The sequence below is a fragment of the Nicotiana sylvestris genome, chromosome 8 (genome assembly GCF_000393655.2).
Source record: "Nicotiana sylvestris chromosome 8, ASM39365v2, whole genome shotgun sequence".
In the NCBI taxonomy this organism is placed as follows: domain Eukaryota; kingdom Viridiplantae; phylum Streptophyta; class Magnoliopsida; order Solanales; family Solanaceae; genus Nicotiana; species Nicotiana sylvestris.
The window spans coordinates 134,958,815-134,976,578 of NC_091064.1; the positions used below are offsets into that span (position 1 = coordinate 134,958,815).

Genomic DNA, 17,764 nt, shown 5'->3' on the forward strand with positions numbered 1-17,764 from the left:
AAACATCGCCTATAACGACTTGAAATTTAGGTTCTCTAGAACCGATGACGGGTCACGCAAAACTATTTCAAAAGACCTTAACGAGCGGAAATTAAGCCTACAAATTGCCCACAGGCAACACAGCGTAAGAGCCATTATCGCTAGCCAAGCGAGCCTATGGGTCGCACACTGAAAGGTCCCTACTACCGAAAACAACGTAAGAACCATTATCGCCAGCTTGAAAATTGACAACTATTTGGGGACTGGATCCAAACTAGTTAACTATGCAAGCCTCTGGGCCACATATCAAAAGGTCTCAACGACCAAAATAGCGTAAGAGGTACTATCGTTGGTCTGAAAATTGAAAATATTTAAGGGTTAATTAAAGATCGAGTCGCGGCACGACTCAGAGACTGGACTCAAAATAGTTAAACTACAATATTCCTAAGGGCATGGCATAAATGTCACTGTCGCCGGCCAAGTGAGATTCTGAGCCACGCGCCTGTAAGGTCACTTCGACCCGAAACACAAAAGGCCACCATTGTTCGCCCATACAGGCAGGAAAGAACTTAATGGTCAATTGAAGCTTGAATTGCAATGCGACTCGGAGACTAGACCCGAAATAGTTGAAACAACAAAATGCTCGAGGGCGAAAAATGAAGGCCACCATTATCCGCCCATGCAGGCAAGAAAGAACTTGAGGGCTGATTGAAGCTCGAATCGCAATGCGACTCGGAGACTGGGCCCCAAATAGTCGAAATGACAAATGCCCAAGGGCAAGAAATAAGAGCAATTACTACCTGCCCGCATGGGCATAGATGATTTAAAGGCAGGCAAGCTTGAGTCAAGCCCTGACTTGGAGACTGAACCTAAACAACTGGGCAAAACAGGGAGGCCTCAACGCCTACTCTCGTCAGGACTGCCTGATAAGTTCCGGAAGTACGAGGATCTCGCCAAACTCTGAAACCAGTCCGCCTGGTCAAAAACAATACAGAAAGTGATGCTGAAGAAATAAAGCTTCAAGTCTCCTCTTATCTTACAGATGCAAAAAAGGCACACTCTCCATCTACAAACATGTTCTACAAATATCAAATACAAAGCGGGAAAAAGGCGGAATCTACAAGGGCTACAACTTGCCGAATTCGCTCTTCGCGTCATCAGCAAGAAGTGACCATGCGTCACGCTCGTACGCCCTTGCTTGAGCAAATTCCTCTTATAGAACGAAGCCCCTTGCACCGATTTCCCCGGGTACCTCTATTTGGGATCTGCAACGAACATATTCCTTGATCCTTTTCTCCCGGTCGAGGGCTCGCTTCAGCTCGGCTTGAGCATCAACAACGTCCTTCATACATATCACCATCTCCTGATCAACCTTGGTTCGGCTTAGTGCTGCTTCAGCCCGGGCATTAATTATATCACCCCTGATCATTGAGAAATCGAATTCAAGTTTAGAGATCATATCCACTTGAACTTTGGCATTGTCACGAGCCAAATAGAGTTGGGTTTCGAAGGCAATGACCTTGGCCGAGGTGCCTGTCTCATCTAAATCTTGAGCTTGCACCTGAGCCCTTAGCTCACCACAAGCAGTTCTGACGCGATCGATGTCGCCCTTGACATACTCCGAAGCCTCCGTCTTTTTCTACAGCTAATATAACAAAGAGGGGGTTAGCTTAAGGGCCAAAGGGAGCAAAGCACGAGCTACAAAAAGTTACCTGCCCCATCAAATACCTCTCGTAATTCGAGCTCCGATACGCCTCATATCGCCAATGCAACAACTCAACCTCCTTCTACTCGCTAAGGAGCCTAAGGGACTCGACCTCGTCTAGAATTTTCTGAAGCCTATCCCCTTGACAGAGCAGCTCAAACATAAGCCTATCACAGGCCTGCACAAGGAAAGCTCAATAGAGGGAGGAGGACACGAAATACAGGAAAACTGTGCCTAAACTCCCCACGAAGTGAAGCCGACAGACTTCCTTGAAGTCAGAACACACTCCTGTTTATCCTGCCTCTTCGGCCCCAGAAGAACCGGCCTCGGGAAAAGAATATTCACTCGGAGTAACTACCGTCCGGGAATCAGATATTCTGGTAATAGCAGACTCGGACGATGCCCTCCCCTCGGATACACGGGCCCGTTCGACGCCACTAAAAGCACCTCCACACCACGGGTGCCAATCCTATTTATCATCGTCGTCCCTCGAATCGAAGGCTAACGCCTCTTTCTCCCCTTCGGAAAAGCAATGCGACATCCCGAAGAACTGCCCGATACCTGCGAACAGCAAAGCCAGTACAAAAGAAAGGAAGAAAATGTTACCTCAATTATACGAAGGCTGAGGCAAAGGCAACGTGCGCACATACCTTGGTATTTCGCTCCCTATATAGCACGGAATAAAACTCGCCACCGACGCTCATCCCAGGTCGATTGGGTCACCAGCCTTCGAACCCAGCCCGGTAGGTCAAGGAGTTCACCCGACTTCCATGAAATTGCTGCAACAAGGGGGAAAACATTATTACTCAACTGATTTTTGCTATAGGCAAAATCTGAAAAAGCACAAGACTTTTCGTTCACGTGCATAATTCAACCCTTCGGGAAATGGCAAAAGCTCCACAGGGATAATGTCGACTGTTCGAACCCGGAACGATCTGGCCCACTCTCGATCCACGTCCTCTTTGTCATCATCTACAAAGGGCGTGGACGAACAACACCTCAGGGTTAGCAGGCCTTGGTGATGAAAGGGCTAGTATAGCCTGACGAGGTGGTTAAGCGTGAATTCAAGTCCATCCTTCTCAGCAAAGAACCTCATCATCAGCACCACTCGCCAAAATGACAGATGTATCTACGCCAAAGTAACCCGATACTTCAAGCAAAAATCAAGCACGACACTATCAAAGGGACCAAATGTGAAAGGATATAAGTATACGCTCAAGAACCAATTAGTAGAGTCCGTAATACTCTCATCGGGGGAAAGCACTTGCAGCACTATCCCCTCATTCCATCCACAGTATACCCTCACCATCTCGAGATGTTCCCCTCTTATCAAAGACACCGTTTTCAGAGCGAACTCCTGCGGTTCCTAAGTGCCGAGAGCAGCACTCCCCACTCCTTACCAGGCCGGCCCCGAAGTGGTTTCCATGATTATGGTAAAACTAATAGAACAGAGCAAGGGCGTGCACCAACACCTTTTTGCGCCTGAAGAAATAAAGAACCATATGCCGAAGCGGAAGGACAACTATTGAAAAATAGTGAGGTCTTGAGAAGAAGCTGAAGCCACCCCACATCTATGCGAGAAGCAGTGATGACTCTCCTACCCGACGTAACCCCCGGGAAGCCAACATCCTCGATACAAATCGACAGAGTGATACCCAATCCAAAATGCATCCTTCGACGAGAAGTCAGGACTTGAGGAATTGTCCATATTATCTTCAATCTCGAGGTAGTTCTACCTCGAGGATCCCTGCCACAAAGAAGTTGGACTTCGGGAAGCTTTCAACGCCATCACTCGACGTGAGGCAGTACCTGATCTCATAGTTCCCTTTTTTAAAAAGATGAATAAGCACAGGAAGCTCCGATCATAAAAGCTCCACGAAGGTCCGAAGCAGTGCCTGAGTAAAGGTAACTCCTCAGCAGATGTCTATCCTATACATTTTAAGAAGGCTATATGCATCAAGATCAAAAGGGAGCACCAGGTACCAAAAGCTGACCTTCATTTAGGATAACATCCTCGAACACTTCCATACAACTCAGAGGGCCCGACAGCCTGAGCCTATCAGATCAATTTAGGATATATCCAAGGTACAACGATGGGATCGGAAGAAAGCCATGTCGATTGGCATAGGATCGGAAAGAACGTTCATGCCCAAGTCAGATATCAACGGTCAACAATAAAAGAAGATATGCGAAAGGCCTCGAAGGGCATGAGAACATACAAAAATAAGGCAAAGATCGAAAGCAAAAGTCAATAGAGTATATTCATATTTATAAAAATCCGTGTACAAACAGCCCTCGAGGGGTCATTACATACAATTACAAAAGCATACATAGGTCTACACCTAAAGCGGTGGAACGGGAGGATGTACATGTGATGAAACCCAAGGGCCCGGTCTACCCTCGAAGATCCATCTCTGGTATCATCGTCCTCAAGTGCCCCACCCCCACCCCTCGAGCACGCATCCTTGAGAGCGATTCCTTTGACTGCCACCTCCTTTAGGTTCCCAGCTCAATCCCCCAAGGTATTCCCACTGGAGAAGATGAAGAAGAGGAAAATGAGGGGACGCAGAGGTGGCAGAGAAAAGAGACATGGCCCCCCAAAGCCAAAGGTTGAAGATTCGGAGGGCCTTAGCATCAATGGCTGGTAGTGCCACTTTATCCCTTGGGAAATAAAGATCCCAAGGGATGAAGTGCCACACCAGGAATGGGAAAAAGAGTTAGCAGCGGTGCATAGTATGAAGGACTGTATACATAAAGATAAACCCTCTCCCTATCCGCCATCATCTCGAGCCAACAGCAGCAGCAAAAACTAGCAAATCAATGACAATAGCAGCAACGGGACAACCTGATTATGCTCGGCAAAGGTAAGTCCCGGCAAAAGACTACAACACGATCTTAGGGAGCTCCGCCAAATAGCCTTGAGGCCATGAGCCGCAAGCATGATGTTCAAGGGTAAAAGAAGATGATAGGAATGAATAGGCAAGCAAGCCAACGAAGGCATTGAGATAGGAAAAACAACACCAAAACACACCCATTTATAGGTGGTTACGACATGGTCGTCGAGGCTTTCAAATATTGACCGAAGGATGCAGTTAATGCATCCTTGAAAAACCAAATCGACGGCGGTAACTTCACCTTGGAGAGCGAAAATCGGGAGTGCGTTGAATGAAATTGAAAATACACAAGCCCGTGGATGCCCCGGTTGCCACAAAGCTCGCGCTAGGAGTCGTATCATCGGTATGACGTCGCCATAGAGAGCTCGAGGATTCAAGTGTCAAAATCGTTTCCCATCACTTCGCTTTGGCAAACCCAGAGACTATCTGTACGCGGCGAAATTAGAGGACTTGATTTCTCGCTGTCGAGTCATTTCACAAGAATGTTTCGAGACCTCGAGGACAGGAAGCCACTGCCGAGTTCCCGACCTCGAGGCTCGTCGAGGCCCGACTCAGAGAAGATGAAGAACAAAGCCAGGATAGAGGGGGAAGTCACACGACTAAGTCTGACAGGGCTAGCTTATCCAGAGCCCCTGCTGAGGCATCACGTCAAGCCATCCCATCTCCATACTTTGTAATTAATGCCCACGTACTTGCAACCGAGTTCCCCTCCTATATAAAGGGGACTCACACTACCTTGTAAGGGGCTAATGTTGCTCCATTTATCCATGAATGCAATAATATATCTCTCTCTTTCTCTTTTTTTTCTAACTTGTTTGTTTTTACTGGCCCGAGGCCACCTTATATCCATCATTCTCTTACTTCCTCTTCATTATATAGCTCAGTATTGGCCGTAAAAAGCCTTGTTTGATTATATACTTAGTTGTTATCCCATTCCCGATTATCCCTTATAGCTCAAACTCGACCCTGTCATCGAACCCGAGGTCCCCCATCGACCAGACCTACACCTGGGCAGCAGGCCCTTCGGTTCGATTACTATTTCATTTTAGCTTGCGTTCCATCATTAAACTTCATATTATTAGCATCAATTGTTGTAGCAACTAGCTCGGGAATAGATCACGTATTTTTAGAATCTCATTTACAAATTTAAGTTGTTACCATTTTCACGGTAAATACATAGATTTATACATATAGGACAAGCATCGAAAGAGTAACCCGGAGCTGGGAGGCAGGCCTCGGTAATACTAAACCAAAGTAAGAGTTAGGATATAGTATGACCTACCTAGATGTAGTAAAACCATAAGCATAGATAACAGAGGTTATGAAGAAAGGTATAGCAGTAGTTGTAAGTTCGACAAAGTACCAAGCGAAGAACTTTAGTACTCCTTTAGATGCCTAGAGGGACATCTTGTCATAGTTTTGTATATGTTCACAAAGTGAGGCCTATATATTGGCTAAAATCTAGAAGAAAAAGGATAGAAGAGTCGCATAGGCACACATATAAGTACACGGTTGTACATGATGCATGAAATAAGGTAACAACATTTACGAGATTAGAAGAATTCCGACCACAAGTCGTGGTATGAGAAATAGGCCTAAAGGGGGGAATACCCTGGCCCTTGGATTTATTTACAAAATAGTTTCCTAGATGTTAAGGACAATATTAATGTATTCGTAAGAGCTACAAGTTATGAGACTGATAAATACATCAGTAAACATTTGAGGACGAATATTCCAAAGGGGGGAATGATGTTACGTCCCATGTTTTCGTACGTTAGAATACATCGTAAGCCAATTGATGTAAGCTCGAAAATAAGATCATTTTTGAAAGTACACAACGTAATTTCATCATTTTATCTTGGAGGTTACAAATCTTTAAGATCATGAATAACAAGTACCAAAAGGGTTGGAAATCTTAGATGCTAAACGAACTGAAGAAAATAAGCTTCGTTGAAAATCGACAAGTTTGGAATGTTATAACATATACTTTTGGGGTGAGACTAGGGTGATTAACATGATAAGGAAGTTATGTTATGAGTTTTTTTGGTCGTATGATAGTCGTGTGTTATGTTTCTTAGTCAAGCGAGTTGTGGAACAAAAGTTGGCAAAGGTCATTACAAGTTGCATTTATAATGTGCTGAAATTTAGGTCAAATGTAGATGCTAGTTTTTCCCAATATTCTTAGAATAAAGGGATGATCTACATATCAAATTGAATATATATGAGTCTAGTTTCTAAATCATTAAACCGTTCATCAATACGACATTGGACTAGAGAGATATTTGCGTTTTCGCGAGACTGCGCCAAAAAACTCTCTATGGGGCCACATAGGCGGTTTAAGACATTTGGATATATATAAGATGCCTCAACCCCGTTTTAAGTCATTATTTTCAGTATATTCAGACATTAGAACCCTAGAAACTCTCTCTCAAGCTTCTCTAATGATCCAAGATCCAAAAATGGGCAAACAACACAAATCAAGTATTGGGAATCCCGTGGCGCTAGTAAGTTTCTTATTCTTCTTGTTGTTGCTGATTTTTGGGTGGTTTCAGCTCGTGTGGAAGGTTGTTTTAAGTGGTTTATATTCTGTAAAATACTCTACCATGGTTTTTATATCAACCCTAGGTTATTTCAAGTCTTGCAAATGGATTACATCATATTTCAACATCAAAAGAGGAGAATAACACCTCTTTGAGGTTGTGTTGTCATTGAGGATAGTTGTGGGCTGTTTTGTGCTGAAATTTCCAGTTGTTGCTATTGGCTAATGTAATTATAATAGCCTACTAATTGCGCTTAATCTTTCTTGTTTGTTGGTAATGTTGTTAGGATGATAAACTAAAAGATAATTCTTGGATTAGCTTTAGTCACTTCTATGGTGTTGTATTGCCATTGAGGGCTGTTGTAAGCTAAATATAACATGGATTTTGACCTGAAGCTACTTTATGAGGTATGTTTGTTGTGGTCTTGCAAGTTCTTAAGGTTATATTGATGTTGATTAAGTTAAATGGTTGGGCTAGACATGAACTAGTGAATAAAGTTTCTAATTGAAGATAGTTGGAGTTGTGGATTGTTTCGTTTGTTATAAATAAGTGGTATAAGGGTGGAATCATTGATGAAATAATTCATTATCATGTTAATGATGCTGTTAAGTTAATGTAATAAGTCTATAAGGGGTGATATGGGTTATACAGATTTTAATCGGAGCTTGCTGCTCGTCGTGAAGTAGTTATGACTTGTTGTTGTTATATGGTGTTTTGTTATTGATATTTATATGTTGATGGATTTCTCTGGTTGTTGTGTTCGGTACATGGTATTGGAGGAGGCCCTTGTTACCTGGGAGATGCTTCCCGAATTTACGTAAACGAGCTACTAGCTTAAGTTACAAACTTAGATTTTGGTGAGCTCTGATTTTGAATCTCCTTATACTATGATAGATTAAGTTGACTTGTTTGAAGAGTTCCTTGGAAGGTATTAAGGATTCAATGGGTTTAAGGTATGTTAAGGCACTTCGTTGTTTCTTTTGACATGACCTAAAGTGAAATAAATACGCTATTTCATAACGGATCTACTCCTAGCAACTAAGGTTGTCCATGTTGTTCTTTACTTATAAAATTATTCTAAGCAACTGTGTATGATCCTAGAATCCTATTGAGGTTCATATTGAGGGTATGGATGTCCATAATTTTCTTAAGTCAATCCAAAAGGTTTAGAATGTGATTCCATCAGTCTAGCATGCATTATATATTGTATCTATCTTACTCTACCGAGTCGCGCTATAGTCGGCCGGATATGGCACCTATTGTGCAACCGCTTATCAGTTGGGTTTACCGAGCTCCACGTGGCCAGGTATGATTCTACCGAGCATTATGATGGCCGAGTACGTTTTTACCGAGTCCTCGTTGAGGTCGGGTATGATATGATGATGATGATGCCCACAGAGGCGTATGTTTTCAAAAGTTTATGTATATATATGTATTATCCATTTCATATCAGTAGCCCCTAGAGGTACTCAGATATTACAGGTTGTATCTTCTCTGTCTCTATTTACATTATTGTTCTTTTTTATGCTTTCATGTCTTACATACTCGGTACTTTATTCGTACTAACATCCCTTTTGCCTGGGGACGCTGCATTTCATGCTCGCAGGTCTCGATTGATAGGTTGATAGTCCTCCTAGTAAGCTATCAGCTCAGTGAAGGTGTTGGTGCACTCCACTTGCTCCGGAGTTGCCTATTTAGTCAGTATGCTTTGAATATGTATTGATTGGTATGGCGGGACCCTGTCCCGACCTTTATGATTTTATGTACTCTTAGAGGCTTGTAGACATATGTCAGGTGTATGGATACTTATATGGCCTTGTTGGCCTATGTTTTGAGTTTACAAATGGTCATGTCGGCCTTATAGGCACGTATGTGACATATATATGTTTGTATATCATGTTGGGTTTTCCAATGTTGAGTTTTCCCTTATGTTTTATTCTTGTTATCTCATGACGAGGTTTCTAGCTCAATTACTCATGATAGTATGATAAGAAAGATATGTTACATTGGTACTCGATTGGGTAAGGCACCGGGTGCCCATCGCGGCCCTTCAGTTTGGGTCGTGACAATTTTACTCCTCATTCGAGGAGAAATTATCCTAAGTGGGGGACTATGTAAGGCCCCCTAAAATTTGCACCATGGAATTTAAGGGTTTGTGGTGCCGAGCTAGTATAATGTGTTTGCCGCGGTACAGACTTTTTGGGTTGAAGAATGCACTGAGGAGTTGATGGAAATTTTTGGCAGAAGAACGCGATTAAATGGTTCATTTCATGACCGCAGAACTATTTTGCGGGCCGCATAATCATCGCGGAGTTGAACAAAAAATAATTGAATTTTGAAGGTTGATTTGAGGTTCACTATGCGACCGCATATTTATTTCGCGGTCCGCACTTTCGTCGCAGATTTGGCATGAAGATTTTCTAAGGGTTATTCTGCAGTCCATTTCGCGGCCGCAGAATTGGTCTGCGGACCGCAGACCTAGGCGCAAACTTTTCTCGCCCAACCCAGTTTGTGGAATCCCTTTCACGGTCCATTTTGCGGGCTACGTATCTGTTATGCGGTCCATTTTGTGACCGCAGAGTTGAATTTGGAGGGTCCATCTTTCTTTTTTTATAACCCAACCGCATTTCTTGTAAAACGACTTTGGTGTTATTTTTGCTTGGTTAAACACCTATTTTAGAGGGAGGGTAGTGCTTTAGAATGAAGGAAGGGATCCCCAAGTTCTTTGATCATAAATCCTTGGCCAATCTTGAACATTCAATGGAATCACTCACTAGGACATCATCTATTCGGGTAAGCCCTTCTCCTATGCTTTCGTGCAATAGGTTATAGGTTTAAGTATGTTGTGTGGTTGGAGATAGGACATGCATCTGCCAATAAGATGTAGTATGTGGGGTTGTTGAACTATTTGGGGTAGTTTCTTGTTGAAATTGGTTAAGGGTGGAAATAATTTACCATTATAGAGCTTTGGAGTCAATTTTGCATAATAAGTGTTTGACAAAATTCCCAAGAGAGTTATACCATGAGAATCGTTCTAATTATTAACCGATGTTCAATATCTTCCTATAGATTGATATTGTTAGAACTGTTAGGACATTGTAGTAACTCAAGTAAAGGTAAAGAAAGTTATGTGGCTAAATTTATTTCTTGTAGAATCGAATTCTGTTTTATCCCAAATTGGCCAATTTCAACGAAACTCATTTTCTTTAATTCATGTACCCTTTATCCTTCATGACAGTCACGCCCCAACCTCGGGAGGTGCGATCGGTGCTCAATCGAGTGAACCCAACTGAGCAAGCCTTTTTAACAATTTCTACCCAGCTCAATATGATTAAGAAACCGTGCTTTCATTTATTTAGACAATAGCAAAATCGTACATTCAACATTGTTAAATCATTTTCATATCAAGAACCTTAAGTCGTGGCTAAGTTTTATGATTTCATACAATTACAATTTACAAGAACTAGAGTTTAGAATTACTATACAGTACATTGTCCCAGCCGACATCCGAACACAACCCACACAGACGTCTACGGAGCGTCTAAGGATACAAGAGACTATTATGACAACATCGGCAATAAGGCCCCGACTATACCTCAAAAGTGGAAGTCTACAATAAAAGATGTACAACATAACCCTTGGAGGAGAAAGGGGGGGCTCACCAAGACTTTATGAGAAGGATACTCCACTACGAGCGATTGGCACTGTCCGCTATGGAGACACCTACATTCATTCAAAAATGTAGCGCCCCGGCAAAAGGGACATTAGTACCATGGAATAGTATTAGTATGTATAACTAAACACCATCTTGTTAGAAAGAACAACCATACAAGAGTAAAAAGAAATCATAAGGACTACAAAGCTTCAAATAAACACCATGTTAGCAATATAAAAGGTTCACATAGTTTCCGAAATTTTAGGTTGGGGTATTCCATATTGTTGCATTATCATCCACAATACTACCGCTTCCTTGAGCGGAGTCCGATCACGGCCCGATCGACTAAGCCGTATTACCAAGAGGTTACCCTTATTTCGTTCTCACTTTCCAGTTTCAATTATCAATACATTACCACCATGTGTGTATAACATGGGGTCCGATCACGGCCCGATCATCTAAGCTATCTCACCAAGACGTTACCCTTTTCCATTAATCACCTCACTTCACTCTTTGGTGTCACATGTATTAGTTCATCGGGACTTGGGGCCACAATTACCACATTCCATAACTCATGTTTCATATTATTTCCATTTTCAAGATTAACCTTTCCATTTAAGATCATAGGCATATACAAAAGCAATTTAAGTTACAAGCATAGAGAGAAATTCATCTAGTTCGGCATATTAATCACAATGTAACCTTGACTTGATATTTAGGTATTTAGCACATAGTTCATGTTCTACACACATTCTCAATTTACAAAGAATAACACATTAAACACATGGAGAAGCACCTCGCACATACATTTTTACAACATCAATTCATTTGACATAACCAGTACTACATCAATCAAATTTCGGACTTATAACATTTGCACGAGCACCATGGAGGCTCAATTTCTAAGAGGAAGGGTTTTTAGCCATACATACCTCAATAGAGCTTTCCTTAAATCCTTATAATAAATTTCGGAATTTCCTAGCAACTTCGATCTATTTTATGAAAATTACAATTTGAACCAAGAATTAGAGACGTGAATAGGATTCTAGCTCTTATAAGTAAATTATCAAGCACTAAGTGTGCACAATGATTTTAGGACCCTTTTGTGAAAGATTTTCATCACATTACACCCCAATTGCTATCTTTTTAGTTCACAACCTCACAATACCCTGCTATCTTTTATGCATGCAAGAAATTCCATTCTAATACCCATGAGCCCACAAGCTAATTACTCATTCTAGTGTGAATTTTGATACCAGATATCAGGGCTCAAGTTTTTACCTCTTGGGGTGAAGGCCTAGAAGATTTTATTTGATAATCTTCAAGGGTTTAGGCAAGAATTGAGTGGGAATTTGATGAAGATCACCCTCTCTCTAGAACTTCCCCTCTCACTCTTCTTGCAGAAGAATATCTTAAAAGGGTTCTATTGGGGTGTTTTTAATGGGATGGGGTTGGGTTTTCAAAGTTAGAAAATAGAAGCCCCGACACGATCTGCGATCGCATAATGGACATGCGGCCGACATAATGGACCAGAAAAATGGTCTCAAAAACCTGAACAAACTGCCCGGTTATGCGACATAAATGCGGCCTCCTGTTTTGTGGTTGCATAATGCATAGCAAAACTGCACCTCACAAAAATTCCAAGGGGATTATGCGATGACTATGTGGCCCGCATATTGATTATGCAATCGCATAATTGGCCGCATAGTTGACCTCAAATTAACCATCAAACTGTCTAACTCTACGGCGACTATGCTGTCCGCATAGCTATTGTTCGATCGCATAATGGACTGCAGAAACACACTTTTCTGGAAAACATTGTTCCTTAACTTACAAATCTCTAACACATATACCTAACTTGGCACTACGAGCTTTCGGGTATTGAGTAGAAATTTTCACGAGGCCTTACATCCTCCCCCACTTAAGATCATTCGTCCTCGAATAAGGATCAAGGTTCACTTATTAAAATTTTTTATGCAACCTTAGCTTTTCACTACATGAATCATATCCACAACCCCAAATTTGGCTAACTCCCTAAATTTCCAAAAATTTCGCCAGATGATCCTTTGTAACTAGGCCTATCCACCGGTCAGAGAGCCCCAAAAACATATCCTAACAGCATATACATGTTCCATAGACACAACATAACTTGTACAACACCAACCATGGTTGCATAGGAAACATATAACCAAGGCAGAATAGTTTTACATAGATCAAATCAAAAGATAAGAGTTCATAGAGACCAAAATGCACAAAATCTATTACATGTTTATACAAACAATTGTGGGTACTTCTTTCTCATTTCTTCCTCGGCTTCCCAAGTGGCTTCCTTAACCTGCTGGCTCTGCCATAACACTTTTATGGAGGCAATTTCCTTATTTCTCAATTTTCGGACTTGCCATTCAATAATGGAAACTAGAAATTCTTCATATGACAGTTCCTCATTAACCTTAATAGTTTCAACTGGCACAATAGTGGACGGATCTCCTAATACCTTCTTCAACATAGACACATAGAAGTCTGGGTGTACCAATGATATCTCGGGCGACAACTTGAGCTTGTATGGCACCTGACCAATCCTCTAAATGATTATGTACGGTCCAACATATCTCGGAATCAATTTCCCTTTCTTTCCAAACTGCATGATACCCTTCATTGGGGAACCTTCAAAAATACCCAATCATCTTCTTTGAACTCCAAATCTCTGCAACGAACGTCCAAATACGACTTTTGGCATATTTGAGTAGTTTTAAACTTCTCCTTAATAATTTTACCTTTATCCATGGCCTGATGCACAAGGTCTAACCCTATCAATTCCGCTTCTCCAACCTCGAACCACCCAATGGGAGACCTACATCTCCTACCATACAATGCCTCAAACGGTTCCATGTGGATACTAGCATGGAAGCTGTTCTTATAAGAAAATTCTTTGAGTGGCAAATAGTCATCCCAGCTACCTTTGAAATCAAGAGTACAAGCACGCAACATGTCCTCAAGCGTATGAATAGTCCGCTCTACTTGTCTGTCGGTTTGAGGATGAAGTGATGTGCTAAGATTTACCTCTGTATCCAAACCTTACTGAAATTTCTTTCAAAAGTTGGCTGTGAACTGAGCCCCTCGATCCGAAATGATTGAGACAGGAGTGACATGCAATCTGACTATTTCTTTGATATACAACTGAGCATATTGTTCCGCTGTGTCGGTAGATTTAATTAGCACGAAGTGCTCTAATTTCGTGAGCCAATCCATAATCACCCAAATTGAGTCAAACTTATGTGGAGTGCGCGGTAACCCTACCACAAAATCCATGTTGATCATCTCCCATTTCCACATTAGAATTTCTATGCTTTGAGCCAATCCACCGGGTCTTTGATGTTCGGCCTTCACTTGCTAACAGTTCGGACATTTTGCCACAAAGTCCGCCACATCCCTTTTCATGTTATTCCACCATTAAACTTCCTTGAGATCATGATACATTTTCGTACAACCTGGGTGCACGGAATACCTAGAAGTGTGAGCTTCTGCCATGATCCTTTCTCGAAGACTGTCCATATCCGGAACACATAGGCAGCCTTTGTACTATAGGGTACCATCATCCATGCCAAAGGAAAATGTTGTGGTCTTGTGTTTATGAATCCCCTTTTTCAGTTGTGCTAATAATGGATCTTCAAATTGTTTCTCCTTCACCTCTTCTACAAGCGATGATTCAACCCTGTTTTGTACAATCACTCCTCCTTCATTAGAGCTCGCAAGGCGAACTCCCAAACTAGCCAACTGGTGAATCTCCCTAGCCAATGGCTTCTGATATGCCTCCAAATGAGCCAAACTTCCCGTAGATTTTCGACTAAGAGCATCCACCACAACATTAGCCTTTCCCGGGTGATAGAGAATATCAATGTCATAGTCCTTGAGTAACTCTAGTCATCTTCTCTGTCTCAGATTCAATTCCTTCTGCTTGAAAATATATTGAAGGCTCTTGTGGTCCTTAAATACATCCACATGGACCCCATACAAATAATGTCGCCAAATCTTTAGCACTGCCGCAAGCTCTAAGTCATGGGTTGGATAGTTCTTTTCATGATTCTTGAGTTGCCTAAAAGCGTAGGCTATAACCTTTCCGTGTTGAATTAACACACACCCAAGCCTGATCCTTGAGGCATCACAATACACCACAAATCCTTTTGTACCCTCTGGTAGGGCTAATACCAGTGATGTAGTCAATCTTGATTTCAATTCTTGGAAACTCCTTTCACAAGCATCGGACCATTGGAATTTAACCTTATGCGTCAATATAGTAAATGGAGAGGCAAGAGTAGAAAACCCCTCCACAAATCTTCTGTAGTACCCAGCCAAACCTAAGAAACTGCGAATCTCTGTTGGAGTGGTAGGTCTAGGCCAATTCCTTAACACTGCAATGTTTTGAGGATCAACTATAATTCCTTCCCTGGAGACAACATGACCCAAGAACGCGACAGATTCAAGCCAAAAATCACATTTTGGAAATTTTGCATACAATTGATGTTGCTGAAGAGTCTGCAGAACTGCCCTGAGATGATCAGCATGGTCATCCCGACTTCGGTAATACACAAGAATAACGTCAATGAACACTATCACAAAGGAGTCTAGAAAATGCTTGAAGACTCGATTTATAATATCCATGAAAGCTGTCGGGGTATTTGTTAGCCCAAAATACATCACCAGAAATTCAAAGTTCCCATACCGATCCTGAAAGTTGTTTGTGGAATATCCTGCTCCCTTATCATCAATTGATGATACCCGGACCGCAAGTCAATTTTGAGAAACACGAAGCACATTGCAATTGATCAGACAAGTCATCTATTCTTGGTAGAGGATATTTATTTTTGATTGTGACCTTGTTGAGTTGTCGGTAGTCAATACACATCTGTAGCGACCCATCTTTCTTCCTTACAAACAAGATCGGTGCGCCCCACGATGACACACTCAGCCAGATGAAACCCTTTTCTAGCAAATCCTTCAGTTGTTCCTTTAGCTCTTTCAATTCTTCCGGTGCCATTCTGTAAGGTGGAATTAATATAGGCTGCGTGCCTGGCATCACATCGATCATAAAATCAATCTCCCTATCTGGTGGAATCCCAGGGAGCTCATCTGGAAAGACATTCGGAAATTCATTCACAATTGGTACGGACTCAAGGCTAGATGCCTCGGCATCAGTGTCCGTAACCCGAACTAAATGATAGATACACCCCTTCTTGATCAACTTTGCGGCCTTAAGATAAGAATTAAACTGACCTTTAGGCACTACATTATCTCCCATTCATTCAACAACGGGCTCATTAGGAAAATCAAGCCTCATAGTGCTAGTAAGACAATCAAGCCTGGCAAAACAGGAATATAGCCAATCTATTCCAATTATTACATCAAAATTGACCATCCCCAATTCAATAAGATCGGCCATGGTATCCCTACAATGTACCACGACAACACAACCTCTATAAACTCGTGCAGCCATAATAGGCTCACCCACTGGACTAGATACCGAAAATGGCTCATGAAGCTGTTCTAGTTCCATCCCAAATCCATAGCAACAAAAGGGGTAACATAGGACAAGGTGGAACCGGGGTCAATAAATGCATACACATCATGTGATTGGACAGTCAGAATACCTGTAACAACATCTGGAGAAGCCTCTGCAGTCTGGCGACCACTCATGGCATAGAACTGGCTGGGTCCTCCCGAACTCTGCGCACCACCCCTAGATGCACCTTGCCCCTTGGGTGCTGGGGTATCTCGAGCTGAAGATGTAGCAACTACTGGACTGGATGACTGTGATGTGCCCCTACCCACACAATGGCGGGATGTATGACAATGCTTCTAAATGTGGCCCCTCATCCTGCATCCATAACATACGGGTAACTCCAAGTAGAAAATCCCTGGGTGCATTTTCTTGTACTTGGGGAACGAGGACCTCTACTGCTGCTGGGATCCCCCTCCTGACCAACCCCGCTGATGTGATCCTTTGTTGCCCTGACTGGGCTTGAAATGACTCCACTGCTGCTACTAGCTGGGCCTTGATGGCAGTGCACTGGCTGAAGACTGTACAACAAACTGGGACGGCCCTGATGTCCCTCCCTGGAAAGCTGATCTTCCCCCACCTAGTGACTCACCCATTTTGCCTGTAGACCGGGTCTTTCTGTTATCCTTTCTCTCTATCCTGTTCTTCAGTTTATAGTTCTCTGTAGCCTGAGCAAATGCCACCATCTTCCCATAATTCATGTTAGAATTCAATGTAGTTGTATAAGCCTTATTAATAGTCAAAGGATTAAGGCACTAAACAACCCGGGGCACCCTAGCCTCCATTGTGGGAAACATGTGAATAACATACTTGGATAGACGAGCAAACTCCATGTGGTACTCCCACACACTTCTGCTACCTTGCTTCAGATTCTCAAACTCTGCTACATGGGCTTCCCTTGTCTTAGTAGGAAGGAAATGGTCTATAAAGGCATCGGCAAACTCGCTCCACCTCGCCGGAGTGCTCCCCTCCTAACGGGAATTTTCCCACAATTCAAACCACGAATAGGCCACCCTTTTCTGATGATAGGCAGCCAACTCTACTCCCTCTATCTCAGTTGCACGCATAACTCTAAGGGTCTTGTGCATCTCATCAATAAAATCCTGAGGGTCTTCTTCTGGATTGGCACCCGTAAACACTGGAGGGTCTAACTGAAGAAATCTATTCACCCTAGAACTGGTGGAATCCCCTTGCTAGCTGGATAAACTGGGTGCAACATTGGACCTCTAGGCCTGAGAGGCCACTAGCTAGGTCAACATCTGAATAGCTACCCTAAGATGCCCACCAGAAATACCAGAACCGGAAACTGGGGCTGGAGGTGGAATAGGAGTATCAATGGGAGGGAGAGTAGTTCCCATCCGCAGGAGTAGGAACTGGGGTAGTCTGCTTTGGAATAGGAGAACTATGCAGGGTGATAGCAGGGCGACTACCCTCACC

The 17,764-nt window shown here is 42.6% G+C and overlaps 1 protein-coding gene across 1 annotated transcript; it reads right to left on the reverse strand.

Annotated features, from left to right (window-relative positions):
* Positions 1-1,192: 1,192 nt before the first annotated feature.
* LOC138875703 (uncharacterized) lies at positions 1,193-16,069 on the reverse strand. The gene is made up of 7 exons (XM_070154566.1): positions 15,708-16,069; positions 14,980-15,346; positions 14,364-14,643; positions 13,450-13,730; positions 13,053-13,342; positions 2,191-2,245; positions 1,193-1,618 (listed from the first exon to the last, which is right to left on the reverse strand). Exons 1-7 carry the CDS (start codon positions 16,067-16,069, stop codon positions 1,193-1,195), a joined length of 2,061 nt encoding a protein of 686 aa, XP_070010667.1.
* Between the last annotated feature and the right edge of the window lie 1,695 nt (positions 16,070-17,764).

Bases quoted from the DNA above. Each gene is read 5' to 3' on its own strand.
- LOC138875703 (XM_070154566.1), bottom strand. From the start codon at position 16,069: ATGGGAGATAATGTAGTGCCTAAAGGTCAGTTTAATTCTTATCTTAAG. The intron at 15,347-15,707 runs GTTTGTAAGGAA...GTATTACCGAAG, and splicing joins TCGTGGGGCGCACCGATCTT to TCGGGATGACCATGCTGATC. The intron at 13,731-14,363 runs GTACCCTATAGT...TTGATTTCAAAG, and splicing joins TTCCTTTGGCATGGATGATG to GTAGCTGGGATGACTATTTG.